The sequence below is a fragment of the Salvelinus sp. IW2-2015 genome, linkage group LG20 (assembly GCF_002910315.2).
Source record: "Salvelinus sp. IW2-2015 linkage group LG20, ASM291031v2, whole genome shotgun sequence".
Classification (NCBI taxonomy): Eukaryota; Metazoa; Chordata; class Actinopteri; order Salmoniformes; family Salmonidae; genus Salvelinus; species Salvelinus sp. IW2-2015.
The window spans coordinates 60,392,477-60,415,211 of record NC_036860.1 but is presented as its reverse complement, the minus strand read 5'-3'; the positions used below and the strand labels follow the sequence as shown (position 1 = coordinate 60,415,211).

Here is a 22,735-nt window from a genome sequence, read left to right as displayed (position 1 = left end):
ACAGTGGGTTAACCGCCTTGTTCAGGGGCAGAACAAAATATTTTTACCTTGTCAGCTCGGGGATTCGATCCAGCGCCCTTTAGGTTACTGGCCCAACGCTCTAAACACTAGGCTATCTCTTCTGATGATTAAACACATAACTATTTGAAGGATTGTTGCGCCATCAAGWGTTCAAAAACTATATAGCAACTTTCACATTTCACAATTACCTGTCATCATTACCTCTATTAATAAATAATAATGAACTGTGTTTTTCTTCATCTCAGAAGTGCATCTTGTCCTCTTTATTTCGCCTATAGTTATTGCCTTATTCATTTGAGKCATTTGATGTGTTCTTAGTCTGGAGTTTCCTCATTGGGGATTTGATTGAATTCCAGCCTAATTCCAGGTCCTTAACCTGGTACTTACTCACCCTCATGCATATACAGTGCATTTGAGAAGTATTCAGACCCTTTCCCTTTTACCACATTTTGTTACGTTATGCCTTATTCTAAATATAAAATAATCCTCATCAATCTACACAGAATACCCCATAATGACAAAGTGAAAACATGTTCTTAGAAATGTTCACAAATGTGTAATAAAAAAATAACTGAAATTGTTTATTCACATAAGAATTCAGAGCCTTTTCTATGAAACTCGAAATTGAGCTCAGATACATCCTGTTTCCATTGATCATCCTTGAGATGTTTCTACAACTTGATTGGAGTCCACCTGTGGTAAATTCAATTGATTGGACATGATTTTGAAAGGCACACACCTGTCTATATAAGGACATGCACTGCCCACAGTTGACTGCCCACAGTTGACAGTGCATGTCAGAGCAAAAACCAAGCCATGAGGTTGAAGGAATTGTCCGTAGCGCACCAAGACAGGATTGTGTCTCGGCACATATCTGGGGAAGGATACCAAAACATTTCTGCAGCATTGAAGGTCCCCAAGAACACAGTGGCCTCCATCATTCTTAAATGGAAGAAGTTTGGAACCACCTAGACTCTTCCTAGAGCACTYGACCAATCAGGCCTTTAGAGTGGTAGAATCTGTCTTTTGGTCTGATGAGTCTAAATTAGAATTTTCTGGTTCCAACCGCTGTGTCTTTGTGAGATGCAGAGTAGGTGAATGAATGATCTGCGCATGTGTGGTTCCCACCGTGAAGCCGGGAGGTATAGGTGCGATGGTATGGGGGTGCTTTGCTGGTGACACTGTCAGTGATTTATTTAGAATTCAAGGCACACTTAACTAGCATGGCTACCACAGCATTCTGCAGCCATATGCCATCCCATCTGGTTTGCGCTTAATGGGACTATCATTTGTGTTTCAACAGGACAATGACCCAACACACCTCCAGGCTGTGTAAGGGCTATTTGATCAAGAAGGAGAGTTGGACCACAGAGTGAAGGAAAAGCAGCCAACAAGTGCTCAGCATATGTGGGAACTCCTTCAAGACTGTTGGAAAAGCATTCCAGGTGAAGCTGGTTGAGAGAATGCCAAAAGTGTGCAAAGCTGTCATCAAGGCAAAGGGTGAAATGCCTGGAAATGCCCGGAAATTCCCTTGTCTGGAGCAAAGGATCCCATTTTCAAACTCTCCAAAAATTTGAAAATTCTAAAAACTGGCAAAAATTGCTATTAACTGAAAAACTATTGGATGTAGTTTCTTGCAATAGCCCTTTGTGACTAGATAATATTGATCTCAAAACTTTGATTCCTGAAAGATTTGGTTTAGTCCATCAGATTTGTCTAAAATCCCAATTGAATCAGGAATGAGCAGGGTCAGCTATACCATAAAGACCCCTTCTTCCTGTCCTCATTACATGTAGTGCAACAAGACCCCTCGTGGTCTGTATAGTTCTCTACTTTTGATAGATTTAAGCAAACAATATTGGAATCACCATGGTCACTAACATAAACTCCATCTGCCTGAGAGATTAAAATAGAATATGAATTTTGGTTTGAATATGTTACATTTAATTAGGTTTTAGAGTTATAAAGCATCTGTGAAAAAACAAAATTGCTACTGTGTATACCATTTGAATGAAGAAGAAAAATTACATAAACGCTGTCAGATTTTTGTCTAACATAAACTCCGTCAGAGTGCTGAAACATCTTATAGAATGGTTATGTTTTTATTGGGGATTTTCAAATAAATAATTTTCCATATTTTACAAATATGTGTATTGAACTTTTATTTTTAGAGGCAAAAAATATGTCTCTTTTAAGTATCTGTTGTCAACTCCGTCAGTGGCTCGTCAACTCCGTCACTGATGGCTAACTCCTTTAAGATACATTTTTTGGGGTCAATATTATGGAGTTGGCAGACAGCACAAACAGATCTGGTACCAGAGTACATACACTGAGTATACAACACATTATGAACACCTGCTCTTTCCATAACAGAGACTGACCAGGTGAATCCAGGTGAAAGTTATGATCCCTTATTGATGTCACTTGTTAAATCCACTTCAGTCAGTGTAGATGAAGTGGAGGAGACAGGTTAAATAAGGATTTTTAAGCATTGAGATCATTGAGGTATGGATTGGGAATGTGTGCCATTCAGAGAGTGAATGTGTTTTTGATTTGGGGAGGGTTGTGTGGTTTTTTATTGGGCACAGGGGATGGTAGTGCATTTTTTGACTGGTTTACATATGCTCTTTTGCAGGTTTTACTATATAATTTCTTCCAACCTAGCAACATTTCCTCATCTGCTTGTATGCACCTCCCTTATATCAAGGTGTTTTGGTACTTCCCTTTTGCACTATGCTTTTCCGTGTGCTAACTTTTACTATACCACAGGTCAGTATAGTCTACCAGTCTAACGGTCCACCCTGCCCTCTATCCACCATTCATAGTGACAATAGTGGTAGGTGGATCGTTTGTCCAGATATGCAATAGGCTAACTAGAAATATATTACCCATAAAAGCATTCAAAACTGCATCAATTTTCAATATGAATTCACAAGACAAAATACGAATAGCTGATAGGCAGTGGAGAGGCCAGGTGCATCATTGAGCATGAAAGAATATCGAAGACACAGAAAGGCGCAGTAGCAGGCCAGTTGGGCTGTATTTTTATTTCTGATAGTGAATGCGCTGTCTGTTGCAAATCATTATTCTCCCAAGTCCTCCTATAATAATTTGGCCACATAGATAAACAAAGATAAATCACATAAAGAATGATATAAAARATTTGAGTAAAAAGCTTAAATGAAAATAAGGGCAAAAAGGCAAACTCAGCTCCATCATTCAATTAATCAAATGGCTCATTCATCACAAAACCCACTGATATTACCAATTACTTTAATGACTTTTTTAATTGGGAAGATTAGCAAACTTAGGCATGACATGCCAGCAACAAACACTGACACTAAACGTTGAAGTATAACTGATCAAATTATGAAAGACAAGCCTTGTAATTTTGAATTCCATAAAGTGAGTGTGGAAGAGGTGAAAAAATGATTGTTGTCTATCAACAATGACAAGCCACTGCGGTCTGACAACGTTGATGGAAAATTACTGAGGATAATAGCGGACGATATTGCCACTCCTATTTACCATATCTTCCATCTAACCCTACTAGAAAGTGTGTGCCCCAGGCCTGGAGGGAAGAAACGTAATTCCGCTACCCAAGAATAGTAAAATCCCCTTTACTGGCTCAAATAGCCGACCAATCAGCCTGTTACCGAACCCTTAGTAAAGGGAAGGACATTCAACAAGCACGTCACTTACACAAATGACTGATGATTGGCTCAGAGAAATTGCTAATAATAGCTGTTTTCTTAGACTTCGGTGTGGCTTTTGACATTATCGATCATAGTCTGCTGATGGAAAAATGTATGTGTTATGGCTTCACACCCCCTGCTACATTGTGGATAAAGAGTTACCTGTCTAACAGAAAACAGAGGGTGTTATTTAATGGAAGCCTTTCTAACATAATCCAGGTAGAATTAGGAATTCCCAGGGCAGCTGTCTAGGCCCCTTAACTTTTTAAATCTTTACTATTGACATGCCACTGGCCTTGAGAAAAGCCAGTGTGTCTATGTATGCAGATGACTCAACACTATACACTTCTGCTACTACAGTGAGTGAAATCACTGCAACACTTAACAAAAAGCTGCAGTTAGTTTCAGAATGGATGTCAGGGAATAAGTCAGTCCTAAATATTTAAACAACTAACAGTATTGTATTTGGGACAAATCATTCACTAAACCCTAAACCTCAACTAAATCTTATAATAAATTATGTGGAATTTGAGCAAGTTGAGGTGACTAAACCTGCTTGAATTAACCCTGCATTGTAAACTGTCATGGTCAAAACATGCTGATACAACAGTAGCTAAGATGGGGAGAAGTTTGTCTGTAATAAAGCGATACTCTGCCTTTTTAACAACACTTTCAACAAGGCAGGTCCTACAGGCTCTAGTTTTGTCGCACCTGGACTACTGTTCAGTCATGTGGTTAGGTGCCACAAACAGAGACCTAGGAAAATTACAATTGGCTCAGAACAAGGCAGCACGGCTGGCCCTTAAATGTACACAGAGAGCTAATATTCATAATATGCATGTCAATCTCTCATGGCTCAAAGTGGAGGAGAGATTGACTTTATCACTACTTGTTTTTGTAAGAAGTGTTGACATGCTGAATGCACCGAGGTGTCTGTTTAAACTACCAGCACACAGCTCGGACACCCATGCATACCCCACAAGACATGCCACCAAAGGTCTCTTCACAATCCCCAAGTCCAGAACAGACTATGGGAGACGCACAGTACTACATAGAGCCATGGCTACATGGAACTCTATTCCACATCAGGTAACTGATCCAAGCAGTAGAATCAGATTTAAAAAACAGATAAAAATACACCTTATGGAACACCAGGGACTGTGAAGAGACACACACACGGGCACAGACACACATACAGTTGAAGTCGCAAGTTTACATACACTTAGGTTGGAGTCGTTGAAACTCGTTTTTCAACCACTCCACAAATTTCTTGTTAACAAACTATAGTTTTGGCAAGTCGGTTAGGACATCTACTTTGTGCATGACACAAGTAATTTTCCAAAAATTGTTTACAGACAGATTATTTCACTTATAATTCACTGTATCACAATTCCAGTGGGTCAGAAGTTTACATACACTAAGTTGACTGTGCCTTTAAACAGTTTGGAAAATTCCAGAAAATGATGTCATGGCTTTAGAAGCTTCTGATAGGCTAATTGATATAATTTGAGTCAATTGGAGGTGTACCTGTGGATGTATTTCAAGGCCTACCTTAAAACTCAGTGCCTCTTGCTTGACATCATGGGAAAATCAAAAGAAATCAGCCAAGACCTCAGAAGAAAAATTGTAGACCTCCACAAGTCTGGTTCATCCTTGGGAGACATTTCCAAACGCATGAAGGTACCACGTTCATCTGTACAAACAATAGTACGCAAGTATGAACACCATGGGACCACGCAACCGTCATACCGCTCAGGAAGGAGACGCGTTCTGTCTCCTAGAGATGAACGTACTTTGGTGCGAAAAGTGCAAATCAATCCCAGAACAACAGCAAAGGACCTTGTGAAGATGCTCGAGGAAACAGGTACAAAAGTATCTATATCCACAGTTAAAACGAGTCCTATATCGACATAACCTGAAAGGCCGCTCAGCAAGGAAGAAACCACTGCTCCAACACCGCCAAAAAAAAGCCAGACTACTGTTTGCAACTGCACATGGGGACAAAGACGTAGTTTTTGGAGAATATCCTCTGGTCTGATGAAACAAGAATAGAAATGTTTGGCCATAATGACCATCGTTATGTTTGGAGGAAAAAGGGAGGAGGCTTGCAAGCCAAAGAACACCATCCCAACCGTGAAGCATGGGGTGGCAGCATCATGTTGTAGGGGTGCTTTGCTGCAGGAGGGACTGGTGCACTTCACAAAATAGATGGCATCATGAGGTTGGAAAATTATGTGGATATATTGAAGCAACATCTCAAGACATCAGTCAGGAAGTTAAAGCTTGTCGCAATGGGTCTTCCAAATGGACAATGACCCCAAGCATACTTCCAAAGTTGTGGCAAAATGGCTAAAGGACAACAAAGTCAATGTATTGGAGTGGCCATCACAAAGCCCTGACCTCAATCCTGTAGAACATTTGTGGGCAGAACTGAAAAAGCATGTGCGAGCAAGGAGGCCTACACACCTGACTCAGTTACACCAGCTCTGTCAGGAGGAATGAGTCACAATTCACCCAACTTATTGTGGGAAGGTTGTGTAATGCTACCCGAAACGTTTGACCCAAGTTAAACAATTTAAAGGCAATGCTACCAAAAACTAATTGAGTGTATGTAAACTTCTGACCCTCAGGGAATGTGATGAAAGAAATAAAAGCTGAAATAAATCATTCTCTCTACTATTATTCTGACATTTCACATTCTTAAAATTAAGTGGTGATCCTAATTGACCTAAAACAGGGAATTTTTACTAGGATTAAATGTCAGGAATTGTGAAAAACTGAGTTTAAATGTATTTGGCTAAGGTGTATGTAAACTTCTGTCTTCAACTGTGCAATGATAAGACACGCACTCTACACATGGGCCTTGAATTGTAGAGTAGTGGCCTGTGGGAACACACTTAATGTGTTGTGAAAAGTGGTATGTAATGTAATATTTTAAACTGTATATAACTGCTTTAATGTTGCTGGAACCCAGGGATCCTTAATAAATACAAATACAAATACTCCTGGCAAATACTTTGGTGTCCAGGGCTCCCTGTGTGGGGACTTCTGTGCCGTCTTGTGGTGTCCGCTGAAAAGAGACATAGCCCTATGCAAGGAGCAGGGGATCTTCTGGGCTAAGGTACAACCACAAGTCTGTTAATGTTTCACAGAGCAATACACTGTGCCCCGTACTTCTGTGGAAACTGTAGTGGCACCATTCCTGATTGCGTAGCCTTAGACCTACTGACACTTGAACCTTACTGTATAAAGTCATGTTTGACTATAAGTGTAAGACAGTGAGTCATTTTAGTACTTTGTGGTATGGGTCATCGTTGTACTGTAGAGTAGGTCAAGTGCTTTAGGCAAAAACGAAAATGAAAAAGTGTGTTGTGGTATTCATGTCTGTTTTTCTCTAGATGGCGCCAGAGACCTGAAGAAAAAAATCTGAGATTGAATTCCGGTATCCTGAATACGTTTTTACTTTTGAATTATATTTTCTTGATGTAAGAAATACAATGCAATAAATGTCGTTTTTGCCGACCATTTTTGCCGATTTGTTAATATGAATGCTATAGAAATGTTAAAGGGGGACATACATTGTGGCTTTATCATTCAGTAATTCCTAGAAACTGTATATCATCAGTAAAAGATATTCTGAGCATCAACATAACTCCAACACACCTCAGGCCAGGGTGAAGCACTGAACACATGTATTTGTTAAACTGGTAATGATTACTATAGGTYTGCTAGCTACTCATGGTTTGTCATCGAGATAAAGTCAGTGAGAAAATATGGAAACCACATGTGTGGACAGGATTAAGCTGTAGAGTTCCCATTAGAGATACGTGAATCATTGACTTGTCAAACGGAGCCCTACCATGCAGGTCTGTTTGAATTGTTCCCCTCTGTTATGTGTGATTTGTGTTCCCCTGAAATGATCATACTCAATAAGTACAAAGCTGTTGTTTGTCCTTCTGAATATTGCCTTGAAGAGACATCATAACAGCTAGCTGAATGAATCACCAGGGAGTGTGGTTGTAACAATAGAGACTGAACCAACCTGACCCAGAGAAATATTCAACATTGGTCTTCACAAGAGCTTSGATATCTGCATGGTGCTACTGTTTGACATTTTGTTTTAAGACTAGAGCCAAAAATGTGTGTCACTGTCAATAGAACCGAAGGGGGACTTTGGCCAGAAATGAGGTCATTGAAGTTTCCCAAAACACTACTAGAGTATATAGACATTTATTACTAGGAGAAACACTCACCGTAGCGAACTACTGCAGTTGCCAATATGCCTGGAAAACCTACTTTTCTCCTTCTTCTCATCATATCTTGCCTCTCAAGTAAGCATACTTCTTCACCATTGAAATGTACTTTTAGTATGTATGGTTAATGTTGTGTCACTATATCAATGACATTGTTTTGTCCATCAGATGTGCAGGGGGCAAGTTTTAAGAAGGTAATGTATCCAGTTATTCATATTTTGACACAAAGAGTTCACTAGTTTTTCTTGTGTCACTGATCATAATGGTTCATTCAAATGAATTAAAACTGTGAGGAAAGACAAAGCTCACAACACTCAAACATCTTTCCTTTAGCCGGCGTGCTACAACTATCAGCAGCCTGGCTGTCCCTTCCACTTTGAGCCTGTGTGTGGATCCAACGGAGTCACTTACACCAACGAGTGTGTGTTGTGTGACACCGTAAGGTACAACAAAGAAACACTATCAGTCATTGTTGTTATAAAAGGAGTTGTTTGGATCCTGATTATAAAGAGGGACTGGAGATGGAAATTACATGGTTAAATCTAGTTGTAAAACTTTGTTACCTTATTACTATATGCAAGTCATCATCTATAAGCTGACTATCTCTTTCCTGCTGATTCCAATCAAACTGATGAGAGTACAATGTCATTTATACTGACAGGGTCTAAGTAAATTGCAATTATTTTTTTCTCTTACAGAGAAACCAGGGGGAAGATACTTATTGTCAAACATGGACCTTGTTGAAGAAGTCAGATATGGCAAATTCAACCGTATAAACCATGGCACAAATAGTGATGAAAAAGAGCTGACTATTCAGAAGAAATAAAACATGTACGCTGACATATTTCTTCTTTATTTATTCATCTCTTTGTTGAAGTTGCACTCCAGATCTGACAAAATGTTTCCAAACAGAATGTAACAAAATCATTGTACAAGAATACAGCAACAAATTAAGTGTCGGTAGGCAAGGCCTGTGTGTCTTTCACATTTCAAATAGAATCACTAACACCTTCGTCTTGGGACATCAGTGTTTGCGTTCTCTGGTTTGTATTACATGAAATCAAAGTATATATGAGATTGCAACCACTGGTAACTTGATGAGCCTATGGATTCAAGTATCCATTTATTAGTCCTAGAAAGATGAATGGTAAACTCCAAGCATAATATACAGCAGCCTTCTTCTGAGAAACATGCTAGAGAACTACCAGACTGGAACATGTCTCACACTTACATGGGCGAGAGACAGTGAGAGAGAGAGAGAGAGAGAGAGAGCTAGATAGAGGGATAGAGGCGAGACATGAGCGAGAGACGAGAGCAAAGAGAGAGATGACAGAGAGGGACCGCAGACGGACGAGAGCGAATGGCAGACGAGAAGAGAGAAGAGAGAGAGAGAGAACAGCATGTAGAGAGAGAGAGAGAGAGAGAGAGAGAGAGAAATGAGAGAGAGAAGAGGAGAGAGAGAGAGCAGTGAGAGGAGAGAGACAGTGGAGAGAGAGAGAGAGACGAGAGAGAGAGAGAGAGAGAGAGAAGAGAAGAGAGAGAGAGAGAGAGAAGATGAGAGCATGAGAGAACAGAGGAGAGAGGAGAACAGAGAAGGAGCAGGAGAGAAGAAGAGAGAGAGAGAGACGAGAGAGGAGAGAGAGAGAGAGAGAGAGAGAGAGAGACAGTGAGAGAGAGACAGTGAGAGAGAATTGTGGGGAGGATGGCCAGTGTTTCCCCTACCACTACTAAGTTGGCGTGCTCGGCTAAGCTCTATTAACCCCTGCCAAAATAAACAGACTTTGGCTTCAGCTGGTTTCAACTGAACAATTTCGTGTTTGCAGTCTTTCAGTACAGTACGATCTTTACAAAACTTCGCACTTTAGCCCAGCACCCAGCCAAGATCGCACCCTCCATAGTGAATAGGTGCCATGTGAGGTGCTACCCTGGTTGTGTGCGTTGGGTATTCCAGGCCAGTGTCCCTGGGTGCGTTTGGTGGCGAGTCTGTCCATGTGTACCTGGAGGTCTCCAGTGTGTGCCCTGGTGGTGCGTGGTGATGTGAGAGGTGCTCAGGCCAGAGGGCTTCTCTGTGTGGCTGGTCATTGGAGTGTTCCAGGCAGCGGGGCTGTGCCTCTGTGTGTGTGACTGTCATGTGGAGACTTGCTTCCAGGCCAGGTGGGTGTGCCTGTGTGCTGTCATGTGGAGTTCCAGCACAGGGCTGTGTGCCTGGGTGTGGTGGTCATGTGGCAGTGTCCCAGGCCATTGGTGTGTGCCTGTTTGCGTGGTACACTGTGGAGTGTTCCAGGCAGGTGTGCCTGTGGTGGGCTGGTCATGTGGAGATTACCAGGCCAGGGGTGTGCCTGGTTGGGGGTATGTGTGAGTGTTCCATGCCGGACGGGTCTTGTCCTGCTGTGGAGTACGAGGTTGGTTCATGTGGAGTGGTTCCAGGCCAGGGGGTGTGCCTGGTGTGGGTGGTCATGTGGAGTGTTCCAGGCCAGGGGGTGTGCCTGGTGTGGGTGATCATGTGGACTGTTCCAGGCCAGGGGGTGTGGGTGGTCATGTGGACTGCTCCAGGCCAGGGGGTGTGGGTGATCATGTGGACTGCTCCAGGCCAGGGGGTGTGGGTAGTCATGTGGAGTGTTCCAGGCCAAGGGGTGTCAGTCAGTCTACTGGGCCATCTGAGCCTCCATGGCCTGGGCTGTCCACTCAGGAGCAGCAGCAGTGATCTTTTCCAGCAGGTTGTTCACCTGAAAACATAGAGACTGGATCTGCTTGTCCCAGGTGGGCAGGGGCTCCCGTGCTGAGAGACAGAGAGCAAGGGAGAAAGAGGGTTAGGTATCTTATTGAAAAGAAATAACACATTTTAATAATGAAAAAAAAAAAGAGCCTAGGATTACTTTAGCTAGAAAAGCAGAAACTTCAAAAGGAACCATGGAATCTTGCGCTGACGGGAATTAACCAAGAGGAACCAGGCCCTAGCCTAGAGAAAGAGGCATTTCAACCACCTAGAGCTAACTGTGCAGTGGGCATAGCCTTCTGTAAATAGAGGAGTCCATGTACAGCTAACGGCTAAGTACTCACTCTCAAAGTGGACGATTCCATCTATCTGGTCAATAAAGCCGTTCATGCGTCCCTCTGTTATCATCTGGGAGGCGATCTTCTCAGCCTGGGGACAGGGACAGACACACAGGGATAGTTCACTGCCATCGCCATGACACACACACTATACTACCAACTACACATAGGAACATGTCAGTAACAAGTTAACAGCTCTGTCCAGAAACAACCGTAGCCTCATGTGCTATTAGCCATATTGCCAAGCAGTGTTTGGTTTTTCTTCGGGACCCAAATTGAACCAGGTTGTTTCAGTCTTGACAATTTTTGGGGGTTCAAAATACAAGCAGATTTTTTTTTTTTTATGCTATATTGATAGTAAATGTAGCAATTATATGACAAGGGAACAACATTCCCACCTTTTTTGTCGTCAATAATTACATTTTGAGATCTACTTATATTTTGTTAAGTGCAGGTTCATGATAATTTCTACACACTTTCTACCTGGTTTTAGTTTTTCTTTTTACTCAGACACCCCTGACCAATCGACCCAAATTTGGGTCACAACCCACCAGTTGAGAATCACTGGCTTATGGTACAATCCTTTCAGGTCCCCATGAAGTGGGTAGTGGTAGTACTAGGGGTTGTTTCTGGATCAGGCCAGTGAAACATGGTCAGATTCATTTCAGGCCAATATGAGTATGAAGTGTTGTTAAGTGCTAGTTAGTCTGTGTACATAACTACGGTAATACTTCACAATACAGCCAACATGTACAGGTAACTGCCAAAATACAGGAACATTTTGAGTAAATTATGTATACTGAACCAAAAAAAACAACATGCAACAATTTCAACGATTTTACTGAGTTACAGTTCATATAATCTACATATTTCACACCTGACAGGTGCAGCCATGGGTGGGCATAGGCCCACCCACTGGGGAGCCAGGCCCAGCCAAACAGAATTCGTTTTTTCCTACAAAATGAGCTTTATTACAGACAGAAATACTCCTCAGTTTCATCAGCTGTCCGGGTGGCTGGTCTCAGACAATCCCGCAGGTGAAGAAGCCGGAAGTGGAGGTCCTGGGCTGGCGTGGTTACACGTGGTCTGCGGTTGTGAGGCCGGTCAGACGTACTGCCAAATTCTCTAAAATGCCGTTGGGGGCGGCTTATGGTAGAAAAATTAACATTCAATTCTCTGCCAACAGCTCTGGTGGACATTCCTGCAGTCAGCATGCCAATTGCACGCTCAATCAAAACTTGAGACATCTGTGGCATTGTGCTGTGTGACAAAACTGCACATTTTAGAGTGCCCTTTTATTGTCCCCAGAACAAGGTGCACCTGTGTAATGATCATGCTGTTTAATCAGCTTCTTGATATGCCACACCTGTCAGGTGGATGGATTATCTTGGTAAAGGAGAAATGCTGACTAACACAGATGTAAACAAATGTGTACAGAACATTTGAGAGAAATACGTTTTTTGTGCATATGGAACATTTCTGGGATCTTTTATTTCAGCTCAGGAAACATGGGACCGACACTTTACATGTTGTGTTTATATTTAGTTCAGTATATATTGAAAGCAGGTGTTTCCACACGGGTCATGTATACCATGGCTRGAATAGATCTCAGTGACTTTGAAAGAGGGTTCCCAAAGGAGCATAGGGGTTTAAATTGTGTGCGTGTGTGGGTGTGTCGGTCACCAGATTTCAATCTAATTGAACACTTATGGAGGTTCTGAAGCGGCAACAAGACAGTGTTTTCCACCAACATCAACAAAACACCAAATGATGGAATTTCTCGTGGAAGACTGGTGTCGCATCCCTCCAATAGAGTTCCAGACACTTGTAGAATCTATTACCAACGCCCTTAAAGTTGTTGTTTCCTTTAATTTGGCAGTTACCTGTATGCATTACCTACAAATTACAATGTCTTTTGGTCTAACCCAGTCCAATGGAGAAATGTAGTGTAGCGTCTCACTCCCGTTATAATTGACTAACACCATCCCACTTTTCAATTCAATATGTACACTAAGTCCACTGTAACTASACATGCAGTTCACAATCTTTCAACAACAAATATCTCATAGGTTTTCTCCTTATTTGGACGTTGTAACCTAGTGCACTAACACACAAACCAATGAGTAGTTCACATAGCTAACTCTACAATATGTTAAATTCAGCAGAGTTGAAAAAGTCATACTGGGGAGAATAGCAACAGAAACGTTCTGTACTAGAAACATACTGTGGGATATAAGATATGCATGCAATAAATGACTGGCTAATAAGAATAAACAAAATATACAATAGGGTGGAATTCAGTTGGCGCTGTTCCTTGATGATAGAACAGAAATACTAAGTTCAGGCAAGTTCAGACCTTTCTAATGCCTGTATCATTAAACTTAAACAGTCTCCACAGCTTTCCTGTCATTGCAACACAGGCTATTTATTTGTACAGTACAAGGTTTGTTTTCAGTAGAAACCTAATTTACTACTTACCACAGAGACAATAAATTACAGATCAATGTCTTACCTAGGTGCCTCTTATCAACTTGATCATCAAATAAGACTCTACAATTTCACATGGTTATGAGTAATGTATCCCCAATCCCACTACCTGAGGTGGCCTACTTCCCTAAATATGACACAATATGAGTCTTTAGGAATTACAAGGAAACCCTTTACGTTAACAAAAACATCAGCCACAGCATTTAGCTGGTATTATAAGGGGAGTGCACATTCCGTTCTGATTACCTCTGTCTTCAACCAAGAAGTTGAGAGAGCGAGAGAGAAAAAGACAGAGCCAACAAGGCTTTTATTTCACTGTATTTTAGTTCTGTATTTTTGGTTTCACACCCCATTCATTAGTAAAGTAGTGATTATGTTCCCTACCAGACTGCATCTGTAACCAGGGACCTCACCATGGAGATAATCGTCCTGCACAACAACATGTATATTCAAAATACAAGCCTTCTAGGTAATGCTGCTGCTTTAAAACTGACACTTCAACTTTCATAATAACAGACCACAAAATATTATTCTGTTTATATTTTGGGATAAATACTGCATGTCTGTGAAAATGCTATAAATCGTTTTTTTAAATTTATTTTTTTACTTCAACCTCTCATACTAAAGGTTTTGGTTATGCCCTCAAACGGTACATTTATCATAAATTACATCCCTAACTCTTTCCTTGAAAAGTGATTTTCTCCATCAGATACTTAATGTCTTGAGGAATAAGATGATATGCCTACACCAACTGTCTTGATAACAAATTAAAGAATAGTTTAACACCAACTAACATTCTTGATAACAAATTAAAGAATCGTTTATAACGCACCTGATTTTCAACATTTACAAATACACTAAGTTACAGGACGCATTACCAAAACCCTAGATCTACCTACCTACACCCCTCTGGAAAAAAACTGTACGCCTGTGAAAGTGCTGTTGAGTCTTGTATGTTGAAATCCATCTTACCTTAGCGGGAGGGATCTCCAGAAGCGCCCCTAGCTCTTCAAACGTGATGTTGTTGTAAAGTTTGCTAGCAGACAGCAGGTTGTGTTCAATAACAGCTCTGTCCAATATGCTGGAGCCTACAAACAGAATCCCACAGTAATGCAGCTGAGCATATTTTCTTATTACACAATCAATGAAATAACTAGGGACTATGGAGAGAGGCTGAGTTGGGAGACTGACCATCCCCAGTGGTGGCTTTCTGGTGGGGCATAAGCATGGCAGCAAACTCCTGCAGCTGGTTCCCCCTGATTATGCGGTCCAGGTACATCTTCTCTAGGATGCCGTAGGCCGCCAGCTGCTGACAGCGCTCGTCTTTAAACAGGGTGGCTAACATACGGGAGCGCTGCTGGCCTGGAGAGAAAGAGGAGAGAGGGAGGGAGAAGAGAGAAGGAAGAGGGAGAGTGAACATTACTGTTAATACCTTGCAGTCCAAATATAGTGCAACAAAAAACTGCAGCCAAAAAAGCAACACAGCAATGACACAAAGCTGCTTTGACTACACGCCTTTCACAACGTTGTGACAGACAATAGACAAACCAGTGAAAACCAGTGGCAGGTACCTGCTGATGCCAGGATGGTGCAATGAAGAGCGTGTTTCAGGGCCTCTAGACGCTCTGTCTCGTGGACGATGGACTTGTAAGAGAGCTCGTTGTACCGCTGTGCAGCCTCGATAAACTTCCTCCTGTAGTCCAACACTCTGGCGTAGCACACTTTGTAGTGGACCTGTAGCTGTTCGTTGGTGGACTCGTTCTGTAGCAGAGAGGCTCTGTTGATGTAGGCCTCGGCCTGAACAGGGTCATCATCCTCCAGGTACAGACGGGCGATCTTCAGGTACGTGTCCAACTTATAGTCTACGTTGTACTGCCTGACCAAGGGGACAACAGGGTTTATTAGTTGAATCAGACGTGTTGGTGCTCAGCTAGAACCAAATTGTACACTCCCGGCAAGTCACGCAACAATATATTGGGAAACACAGGACTAAATTGACTTACTTCTGTCCTGTCTCCAGAGGAATGCCCACTAGAACCTGAGCAGCGTTTCTCCAGTCCTCCTCCTTCTCATAGATGGTGGATAAGTGCTGTCTGATGGAGGCCACCTGGGGTTAGACATGGGATTTAGACATAGGGTAGACATTTGTGTTATTTATTTCAAACCAGTGTCTAGGCTAGATCTGGGAAACCAGGTGTGTGCAATGTGCACAGTACTCACCTGTTCTTCAAATGAGATGACCCTGGGCTGTATCTTCTCTAGTGTGAAGTGGTAAACTGACTTGGCTGTGCTGTCAGGAAGACTGGGTATGTTTGTGCAGAAGTCTGTCAGCAGCTGTCTAGAAATCACTAAGCTGACGTTCTCATTGACCACTGCAGGACAGGATTACAGTTAGAAAGGATATACAGTAATGTGATTTATAAGTAATAATTGTACAAAAGAAAAGGGGGACTTTATGTAACAGGTTAGTAAATGGTAAGYAGGAGTTATTCCATCCTGTACTCTATACAGGATACGTACTTGCTTCGACGAATGCTTTTAATGATTCCAATTGTTCTGCATCTGTGAATTGGATGGCCTTCTCCAGAATCTGTCGATATCTACAATTGATAAAACAAGGGGTGTATTAGCTAGCTAGCTATCTTAAATGAAAAATTATATTAATGACTTGAGAATTTACAATTATATTCAATTACAATKGAAATGGAATAGCAAGCCTGTAATAGCAAATGCAAATCAATACACGCATCAAATCAAAAGCCAACTACAGTTAGCTAGCTATATTTAGCAAACTATCTACATTACTAAAAGCCATAGCTAGCTGACGTTAATAAACTAAACTGTAGCTAATCGACCAGTGCACACTATTGACAACACAATACATTTGGCAATCATTTTATCCACAGACACTGTCTAGCTAGCTGATAATTGACATTAGCTAACATACCGGTAGATAACGTTAGATACATACAGTACCGGTAAAACGTCTAACCTATGCTAGCCGCAGTGTGATGCTAATAGCTATTGCTAGCTAGCATAACTAGCATCGGCGGGCTGCTCATTGACACGTTTATAATTCACTGTAAACGTCACACTCAGGTCTAAAGTAATGTATATCTCCACGCACATATATTTTCCTGCATTTTGGCCAATACATACTTTCCAGCGAGATCTTTGTGAGATCCGCTTGAATTCATAAGTTGTGCAAGCTCCTGTCTCACTCCAGCCGCCATTTTCTCCGACGAAGTGTCAACGAGAATTATCAGCCGACAAGAGGGTATGCTCCCACGCTACACAGGGAACGCCTAGAAGGTCCTCCAAGACTTGTAACAGATCTGTACAGCAGTTTTAGACGTTGGTCTCTAAAACAGAGATTAGTTTGCTCTTTAGACTTTTCTGATATTACTATACAACAGTGCAACGTCTAACAACGTTTTACTGAATAAAAAGTTATTTTCATGTCTGTATTTTCCAAAGAATTAGACTCGTGTGCCTTGTCACATTTTATGCTTAGGCAGCTGTCATTTTCTTATGTTAATTAACACAGGTGCGATTTAAAAATATATTGGTCAACCTTGACACAACACACCTTAAGATAGATGTAGCCCATACAGTACCTGAACAACGAAATGACAGACATGAGAAAAGAATGCCAAAACAAACAATGTGACAAGGTACAAGAGTCTAATTGCCAGCTGAAAGGTAAAAAGTTAGCTCTTAAKTTATAACCCAAATGGTACCATATCCCCTATGTAGTGCACTACTTTTGACCTGGTCATAAGTGTTGCACTTTATAGGGAATAAAGTGCTATTTGGGACAGACACTTAGATCGGGTGGCAGGTAGCCTAGTGGTTAGAGCGTTGGGCCAGTAACCAAAAGGTTGYTAGATCCAATCCCCAAGCYGACAAGGTAAAAATCTGTCATTCTGCCCCTGAACAAGTCAGTTAACCCTCTGTTCCTAGGCTGTCGTTGTAAGAATTTGTTCTTAACTGACTTGCCTACTTAAATAAAGGTAATCAAATCAAAATGTATTTGCTGAATACAACCTTACCATGAAATGCTTACTTACAAACCCTTAACCAACAATGCAGTTAAGAAAATATTTACTAAATAAAAATAGTAGCACAATATAATAATGAGGCTATATACAGGGGTACCAGTACCAAGTCAATGCGCAGGGTACAGGTTGAGTAAGGTAATATGTACATGTAAGGGTAGTGACTATGAATAGATAAACAGCGTGTAGCAGTGTAAAAAAAAAAAAGCTATGCAAATAGTCCAGGTAGCCATGTGATTAACTGTTCAGCAGTTTTATGGCTTGGTGGGTACAAACTGTTAAGAAGCCTTTTTGACCAAGACTTGTTTGCCTTGCAGTAGCAGAGAGAACAGTCTATGACTAGGGTGGCTGGARTGCTTGACCATTTTTAGGGCCTTCCTTAGATGAAATAGAACAAATGGGGGGCATCTTTGGACAATATAATGCTTCAGGAAGGGTCATATTTTTGGACAACACAAGTATTGCAGTACAGTGCTCAACTAGCAATAACGATAGTTTGAATTTGACAAAAGCATCTACCCGGTGTTCTTTGTCTGAAAATGTCTTGTTGCATTTCAGCAGAACACCTTTTTTTATTTTTTATAAACTAAAACCACACACATCTGAACACCCTCCCCATTCCCTGTATTTTCTAAAGAATCATACTAGGACGGACAAATACATGCCTATGTGAACCCTATGTGCCCTGGTCAAGTTTCACTAGAGGCAAGAAAAAGTATGTGAACCCTTTGGAAATAGCTGTATTTCCACATCATTTGATCTGATCTTCATCTAGGTCACAACAATAGACAAACAGTCAGCTTAAACTAATAACRAACAATTATATGTTCATGTCTTTATTGAACACACCGTGTAAACATTCATAGTGCAGGGTGAAAAATGTATGTGAACCCTTGGATTTAATAACTGGTTGACCCTCCTTTGGCAGCAATAACCTCAACCAAACATTTTCTGTAGTTGCGGATCAGACCAGTACAACGGTCAAGAGGAATTTTGGACCATTCCCCTTTACAAAACTCTTTCAGTTCAGCAATGTTCTTGGGATGTCTAGTGTGAACTGCTCTCTTGAGGTCATGCCACAGCATCTCAAATCGGGTTGAGTTCAGGACTGACTGGGCCATCTCCGAAGGTATTTCTCTTATGCATTTTGGGTCGTTGTTCTGTTGCATCACTCGACTTCTGTTGAGCTTCAATTGGTTGGACAGATAGCCTAACATTCTCCTGCAAAATGTCTTGATAAACTTGGAAATTCCTTTTTCCATCAATGATAGCAAGCTGTCCAGGCCCTGAGGCAGCCCCAAACCATGATGCTCCTTCCAACATGAAAATAAAGGAGAGCCGCACACTCTAGGAGCTCAGATGCAAAAATATTTAGTTACCAACGTTTCGACAGGCAAGCTGTCTTCATCAGGGTTTTTCTTCTAGATTGCTCCTTCCAACATACCTTACAGTTGGGATGAGGTTGATGTGCCTTTTTTTCCACCACAGTGTTGTGTTCCTTCCAAAACAACTCAACTGTAGTTTCATCTGTCCACAGAAAATTTAGCCAGTAGGGCTGTGGAACATCCAGGTGCACTTTTGCAAACTTCTGATGTGCAGCAATGCTTTTTTTTGGACAGTAGTGGCTTCTTCCATGGTGTCCTCCCATTCTTGTTTAGTGTTTTACGAATCGTAGACTCAGAGATGTTAGCATGTTCCAGAGATTCATGTAAGTCTTTAGCTGACAGTCTAAGATTCTTCTTAATAACCTCATTGAGCATTCTGCGCTGTGCTCTTGCAGTCATCTTTGCAGGACGGCCACTCCTAGGGAGAGTAGCAACAGTGCTTTCTCCATTTATAGACAATTTGTCTTATCGTGGACTGATGAACGTCAAGGCTTTTAGAGATACATTTGTAACCCTTTCCAGCTACATGCAAGTCAACAATTCTTAATCTTAGGTCTTCTGAGATCTCTTTTGTTCAAGACATGGTTCATATCACGCAATGCTTCTTGTGAATAGCAAACTCAATTTTGTGAACACATTTTTTTATAGGGCAAGGCATCTCTAACCAACATCTCCAATCTCGTCTCATTTATTGGACTCCAGGTTAGCTGACACCTGACTCCAATTAGCTTTCGTGGAAGTCATTAGCCTAGGGGTTCACATACTTTTTCCAACAAACACTGTGAATGTTTAAATGATRTATTCAACATAGACAAGAAAAATACAWTAATGTGTGTGTTATTAGTTTAAGCACACTATGTTTGTCTATTGTTGTGACTTGGATGAAGATCAGATCAAATTTGATGACCAATTTATGCAGAAATCCAGGTAATTCCAAAGGGTTCATATACTTTTTCTTGCCACTGTATATAAAGGGAATAGGGTGCCTACCTGTATATAGCCTCATTATAGGTATTTTATTGTGTTATTTTATTGTGTTACTATTTTTTAAATATATTTGTTCATTTGTATACTTTTTAACTGCATTTGTGGGAAAGGGCTCGTAAGTAAGCATATAAAGGTAAAGTCTACACTTGTGGTATTCGGCGCATGTGACAAATACAATTTGATTTGAGACGTGGCCCGTCTCTCTATCTTTGTCACAGTAGCAGTGTGGTACAGAGAGCCTGCAAGACCATGAGGGCAGAGGCCCCTGGGCCCCAGCCTGGGAACGTTAAAGATGGTGTTTAGTCTATACTGAATTCAGTGTTTTTACATTGACTACTGTATGTACATGTTGTTACATCAGCGGTTAAATGTGACCAAATAACTAATTATTGATTTATATTCCAAAATCGTTCTTTTTGTGAACTGTACAGCCTTACTGATCTACAGGTAACTGCCAAAATAAAGGAAACACCAGCATAGAGAGCCTTAATAGGGCGTTGAGCCACCATGAGCCGCCAGAACAGTTTCAATGCGCCTTTGAGACCCCTCTTTCAAAGTCACTGAGATCTCTTATTCTAGCCATGGTCGTCAAATTGAAAATATTGGGCAACTGTACATTTTTATACATGATCCTAAGCATGATGGGATGTTAATTATTTAATTAACTAAAACTAAAACCACACCTGTGCAGAAGCACCTGCTTTCAATATACTGAGGGGGTTAGATTATCTGTCCCAGGTTACCCTGGTGGGAGGCTAAAAATCAATACATTTTTATTTGTCACATGTGCCATAAACAACAGGTGCAGACTAACAGTGAAATGCTTACTTCCTAACAATGCAGAGAGAAAAATAGAGAAATAATAATTTACGGAATAAATACAGAATGAGTAATGATAACTTGGCTATATACACGGGGTAGCAGTACTGAGTCAATGTGCAGGGGTATGAGGTATTTGAGGTAGATATGTACATATAACCAGGAATAGGGTGACTATGCAACAGGATAGCAAATAAACACTAGCAGCAGCATATGTGATGAGTCAAAAAAGTTTGTGAAAAAAGGGTAAATGCAGATATTCCAGGAAGCTATTGGTTAATGATTTAACTAACTATTTAGCAGTCTTATGGCTTGGCGGTAGAAGCTGTTCTGGGTGCTGTTGGTTCTAGACTTGGTGCATTGTTACCGCTTGCCGTGCGGTAGCAGAGAGAACAGTCTATGACTTGGGTGGCTGGAGTCTTTGATAATTTTTTGAGCTTTCCTCTGACACTGCCTGGTATAGAGGTCCTGGATGGCAGGAAGCTTGGCCCCAGTGATGTAATGGGCCATACGCACTACATTATGTAACGCCTTGTGGTCGGATGCCAAGCAGTTGCCATACCAAGCGGTGATGCAGCCAGTCAAGCTGCTCTCAATGGTGCAGCTGTAGAACTTTTTGGGGGATCTGAGGGCCACTGCCTAATATTTTCAGCCTCCTGAAGGTGGAAGAGGTGTTATCGTACCTTCTTCAAGATTGTGTGGGTGTGTGTGGACCATAATAATTCCTTAGTGATGTGGACACCGAGGAATTTGTTAATTATATGACCACCCTACCTTAAGTTATTGGGCTTGAGTTACTGTAATGATGTTTTCTGTACGGTTTAATTAGCATATTAACTACATAATTTGCATAATAACGCATATTCATTTAATACATTTTACTTGTATTTGAATCATCTCTGAGTTCTACACCAGCCCTGAAAATGTCACAACAATATGACCACCCTATCTGGAAATATTGTTGAATTTAAGATTCGACCTTTTCGACCTTTTCCGATCACTTCAAAAAAATCTCAGCAATGGTAAATCCTATCCTCATGAAATAAGTTGTTCTGTGTTCCCAAGAAGCTGCTTTATAACATGGAATACAACGTATCCCCCTGGGAACACACTGGTTGACTCAATGTTGTTTTCACTTCATTTAAATGACGTTGAAACAACGTGGAATAGATCTTGAATTGACGTCTGTKCCCAGTGGGATAACACCATAACCACATTGAGTAGTAATAAGTAGGATTATGTTTTCACATGCAATGTGATTGCTTTTGATAAAAAAAACGCTTTTTCTGCCTTCCGAATGAAAAAAGGATCGACAATAAGAACATATATTTGATGGAAAACCGATGTGTGTTTCTGGACGATGCATCATGCTACCTTGACAACATGCCCAACTGGCGCAGATTACTGTTCGATTTGAGGATGGCCAACTCCCTTACTGCTTTTACCCGTTTACGTCATGAGTCTAGACTGGTCACCCTATGATGTATGTAAACCCTGAAATGCTGATGCTATGTATTGGCTTTGGAGCCAACGGTCGGACATATTGGCACTCCCTAGTAAGAGCAGGCACTCCCTAGTAAGAGCAGGCACTCCCTAGTAAAAGTAGTCCATGTTTCAAGGACAAAATTACATGTGTTTTTTTGTTGCAGTTGGGCCTGTATCATTAGTCATCTCAAAAAAGTATACGTATATTCTTTCTGTTTAGCTCACATAATATCATTTAACAGTATGCATGAAGGTATAATAAATGTGGCAAAAACGAATGTAAACGTTAACAAATGATGAAGGCACGGTGGCTTCAACATAGCGCCCCTTATTAGAAATCTAGTGTATATATAAATAATTTGGTGCACCGCGGCTCAGGTTAATAAAATTTGTCTCGCTCTGTAACCCTCATTTACTCAAGTGTTTCCTTTATTTTGTCAGTGACCTACCTAGTTGTTGTGTAGATCTATCACACGCTGAGCGCGAGTCCG

The 22,735-nt window shown here is 41.1% G+C and overlaps 2 protein-coding genes across 4 annotated transcripts; one reads left to right on the top strand and one right to left on the bottom strand.

The window, feature by feature from the left end:
* The first annotated feature begins 7,936 nt into the window (after positions 1 to 7,936).
* Positions 7,937 to 8,809, top strand: LOC111980180 (serine protease inhibitor Kazal-type 1). Its single transcript, XM_024010853.2, has 4 exons — positions 7,937 to 8,047; positions 8,138 to 8,163; positions 8,303 to 8,412; positions 8,668 to 8,809. Exons 1-4 carry the CDS (start codon positions 7,996 to 7,998, stop codon positions 8,711 to 8,713), a joined length of 234 nt encoding a protein of 77 aa, XP_023866621.1. The 5' UTR covers positions 7,937 to 7,995; the 3' UTR covers positions 8,714 to 8,809.
* A 1,580-nt stretch (positions 8,810 to 10,389) lies between these two features.
* LOC111980853 (COP9 signalosome complex subunit 4) lies at positions 10,390 to 16,887 on the bottom strand. Of its 3 annotated transcripts, XM_024011874.2 has the most exons (10): positions 16,670 to 16,887; positions 16,031 to 16,110; positions 15,731 to 15,882; positions 15,514 to 15,617; positions 15,082 to 15,386; positions 14,702 to 14,872; positions 14,483 to 14,598; positions 13,895 to 13,939; positions 11,030 to 11,114; positions 10,390 to 10,748 (listed from the first exon to the last, which is right to left on the bottom strand). In XM_024011874.2, the coding sequence occupies exons 1-10, from the start codon at positions 16,741 to 16,743 to the stop codon at positions 10,615 to 10,617; spliced, it is 1,266 nt and encodes a 421-aa protein (XP_023867642.1). In that variant the 5' UTR covers positions 16,744 to 16,887; the 3' UTR covers positions 10,390 to 10,614. The 3 variants fall into 3 exon arrangements, 2 of the variants coding, with proteins under 2 accessions (XP_023867642.1, XP_023867643.1); XM_024011875.2 differs by lacking the exon at positions 13,895 to 13,939 and having other exon boundaries at positions 16,670 to 16,876; XR_011481799.1 differs by lacking the exons at positions 10,390 to 10,748; positions 13,895 to 13,939 and adding an exon at positions 12,003 to 12,169 and having other exon boundaries at positions 16,670 to 16,879.
* Positions 16,888 to 22,735: the final 5,848 nt, after the last annotated feature.

Excerpts from the sequence above, each read along its gene's own strand:
- LOC111980180 (XM_024010853.2), top strand. The coding sequence starts at position 7,996 with ATGCCTGGAAAACCTACTTTTCTCCTTCTTCTCATCATATCTTGCCTC. Across the intron at positions 8,164-8,302 it reads AGGGGGCAAGTTTTAAGAAG|CCGGCGTGCTACAACTATCA; the intron begins GTAATGTATCCA and ends TCTTTCCTTTAG. Across the intron at positions 8,413-8,667 it reads GTGTTGTGTGACACCGTAAG|AGAAACCAGGGGGAAGATAC; the intron begins GTACAACAAAGA and ends TTTCTCTTACAG.
- LOC111980853 (XM_024011874.2), bottom strand. The coding sequence starts at position 16,743 with ATGGCGGCTGGAGTGAGACAGGAGCTTGCACAACTTATGAATTCAAGC. Across the intron at positions 15,883-16,030 it reads AAAAGCATTCGTCGAAGCAA|TGGTCAATGAGAACGTCAGC; the intron begins GTACGTATCCTG and ends CCTGTCCTGCAG. Across the intron at positions 15,618-15,730 it reads TCATCTCATTTGAAGAACAG|GTGGCCTCCATCAGACAGCA; the intron begins GTGAGTACTGTG and ends GTCTAACCCCAG.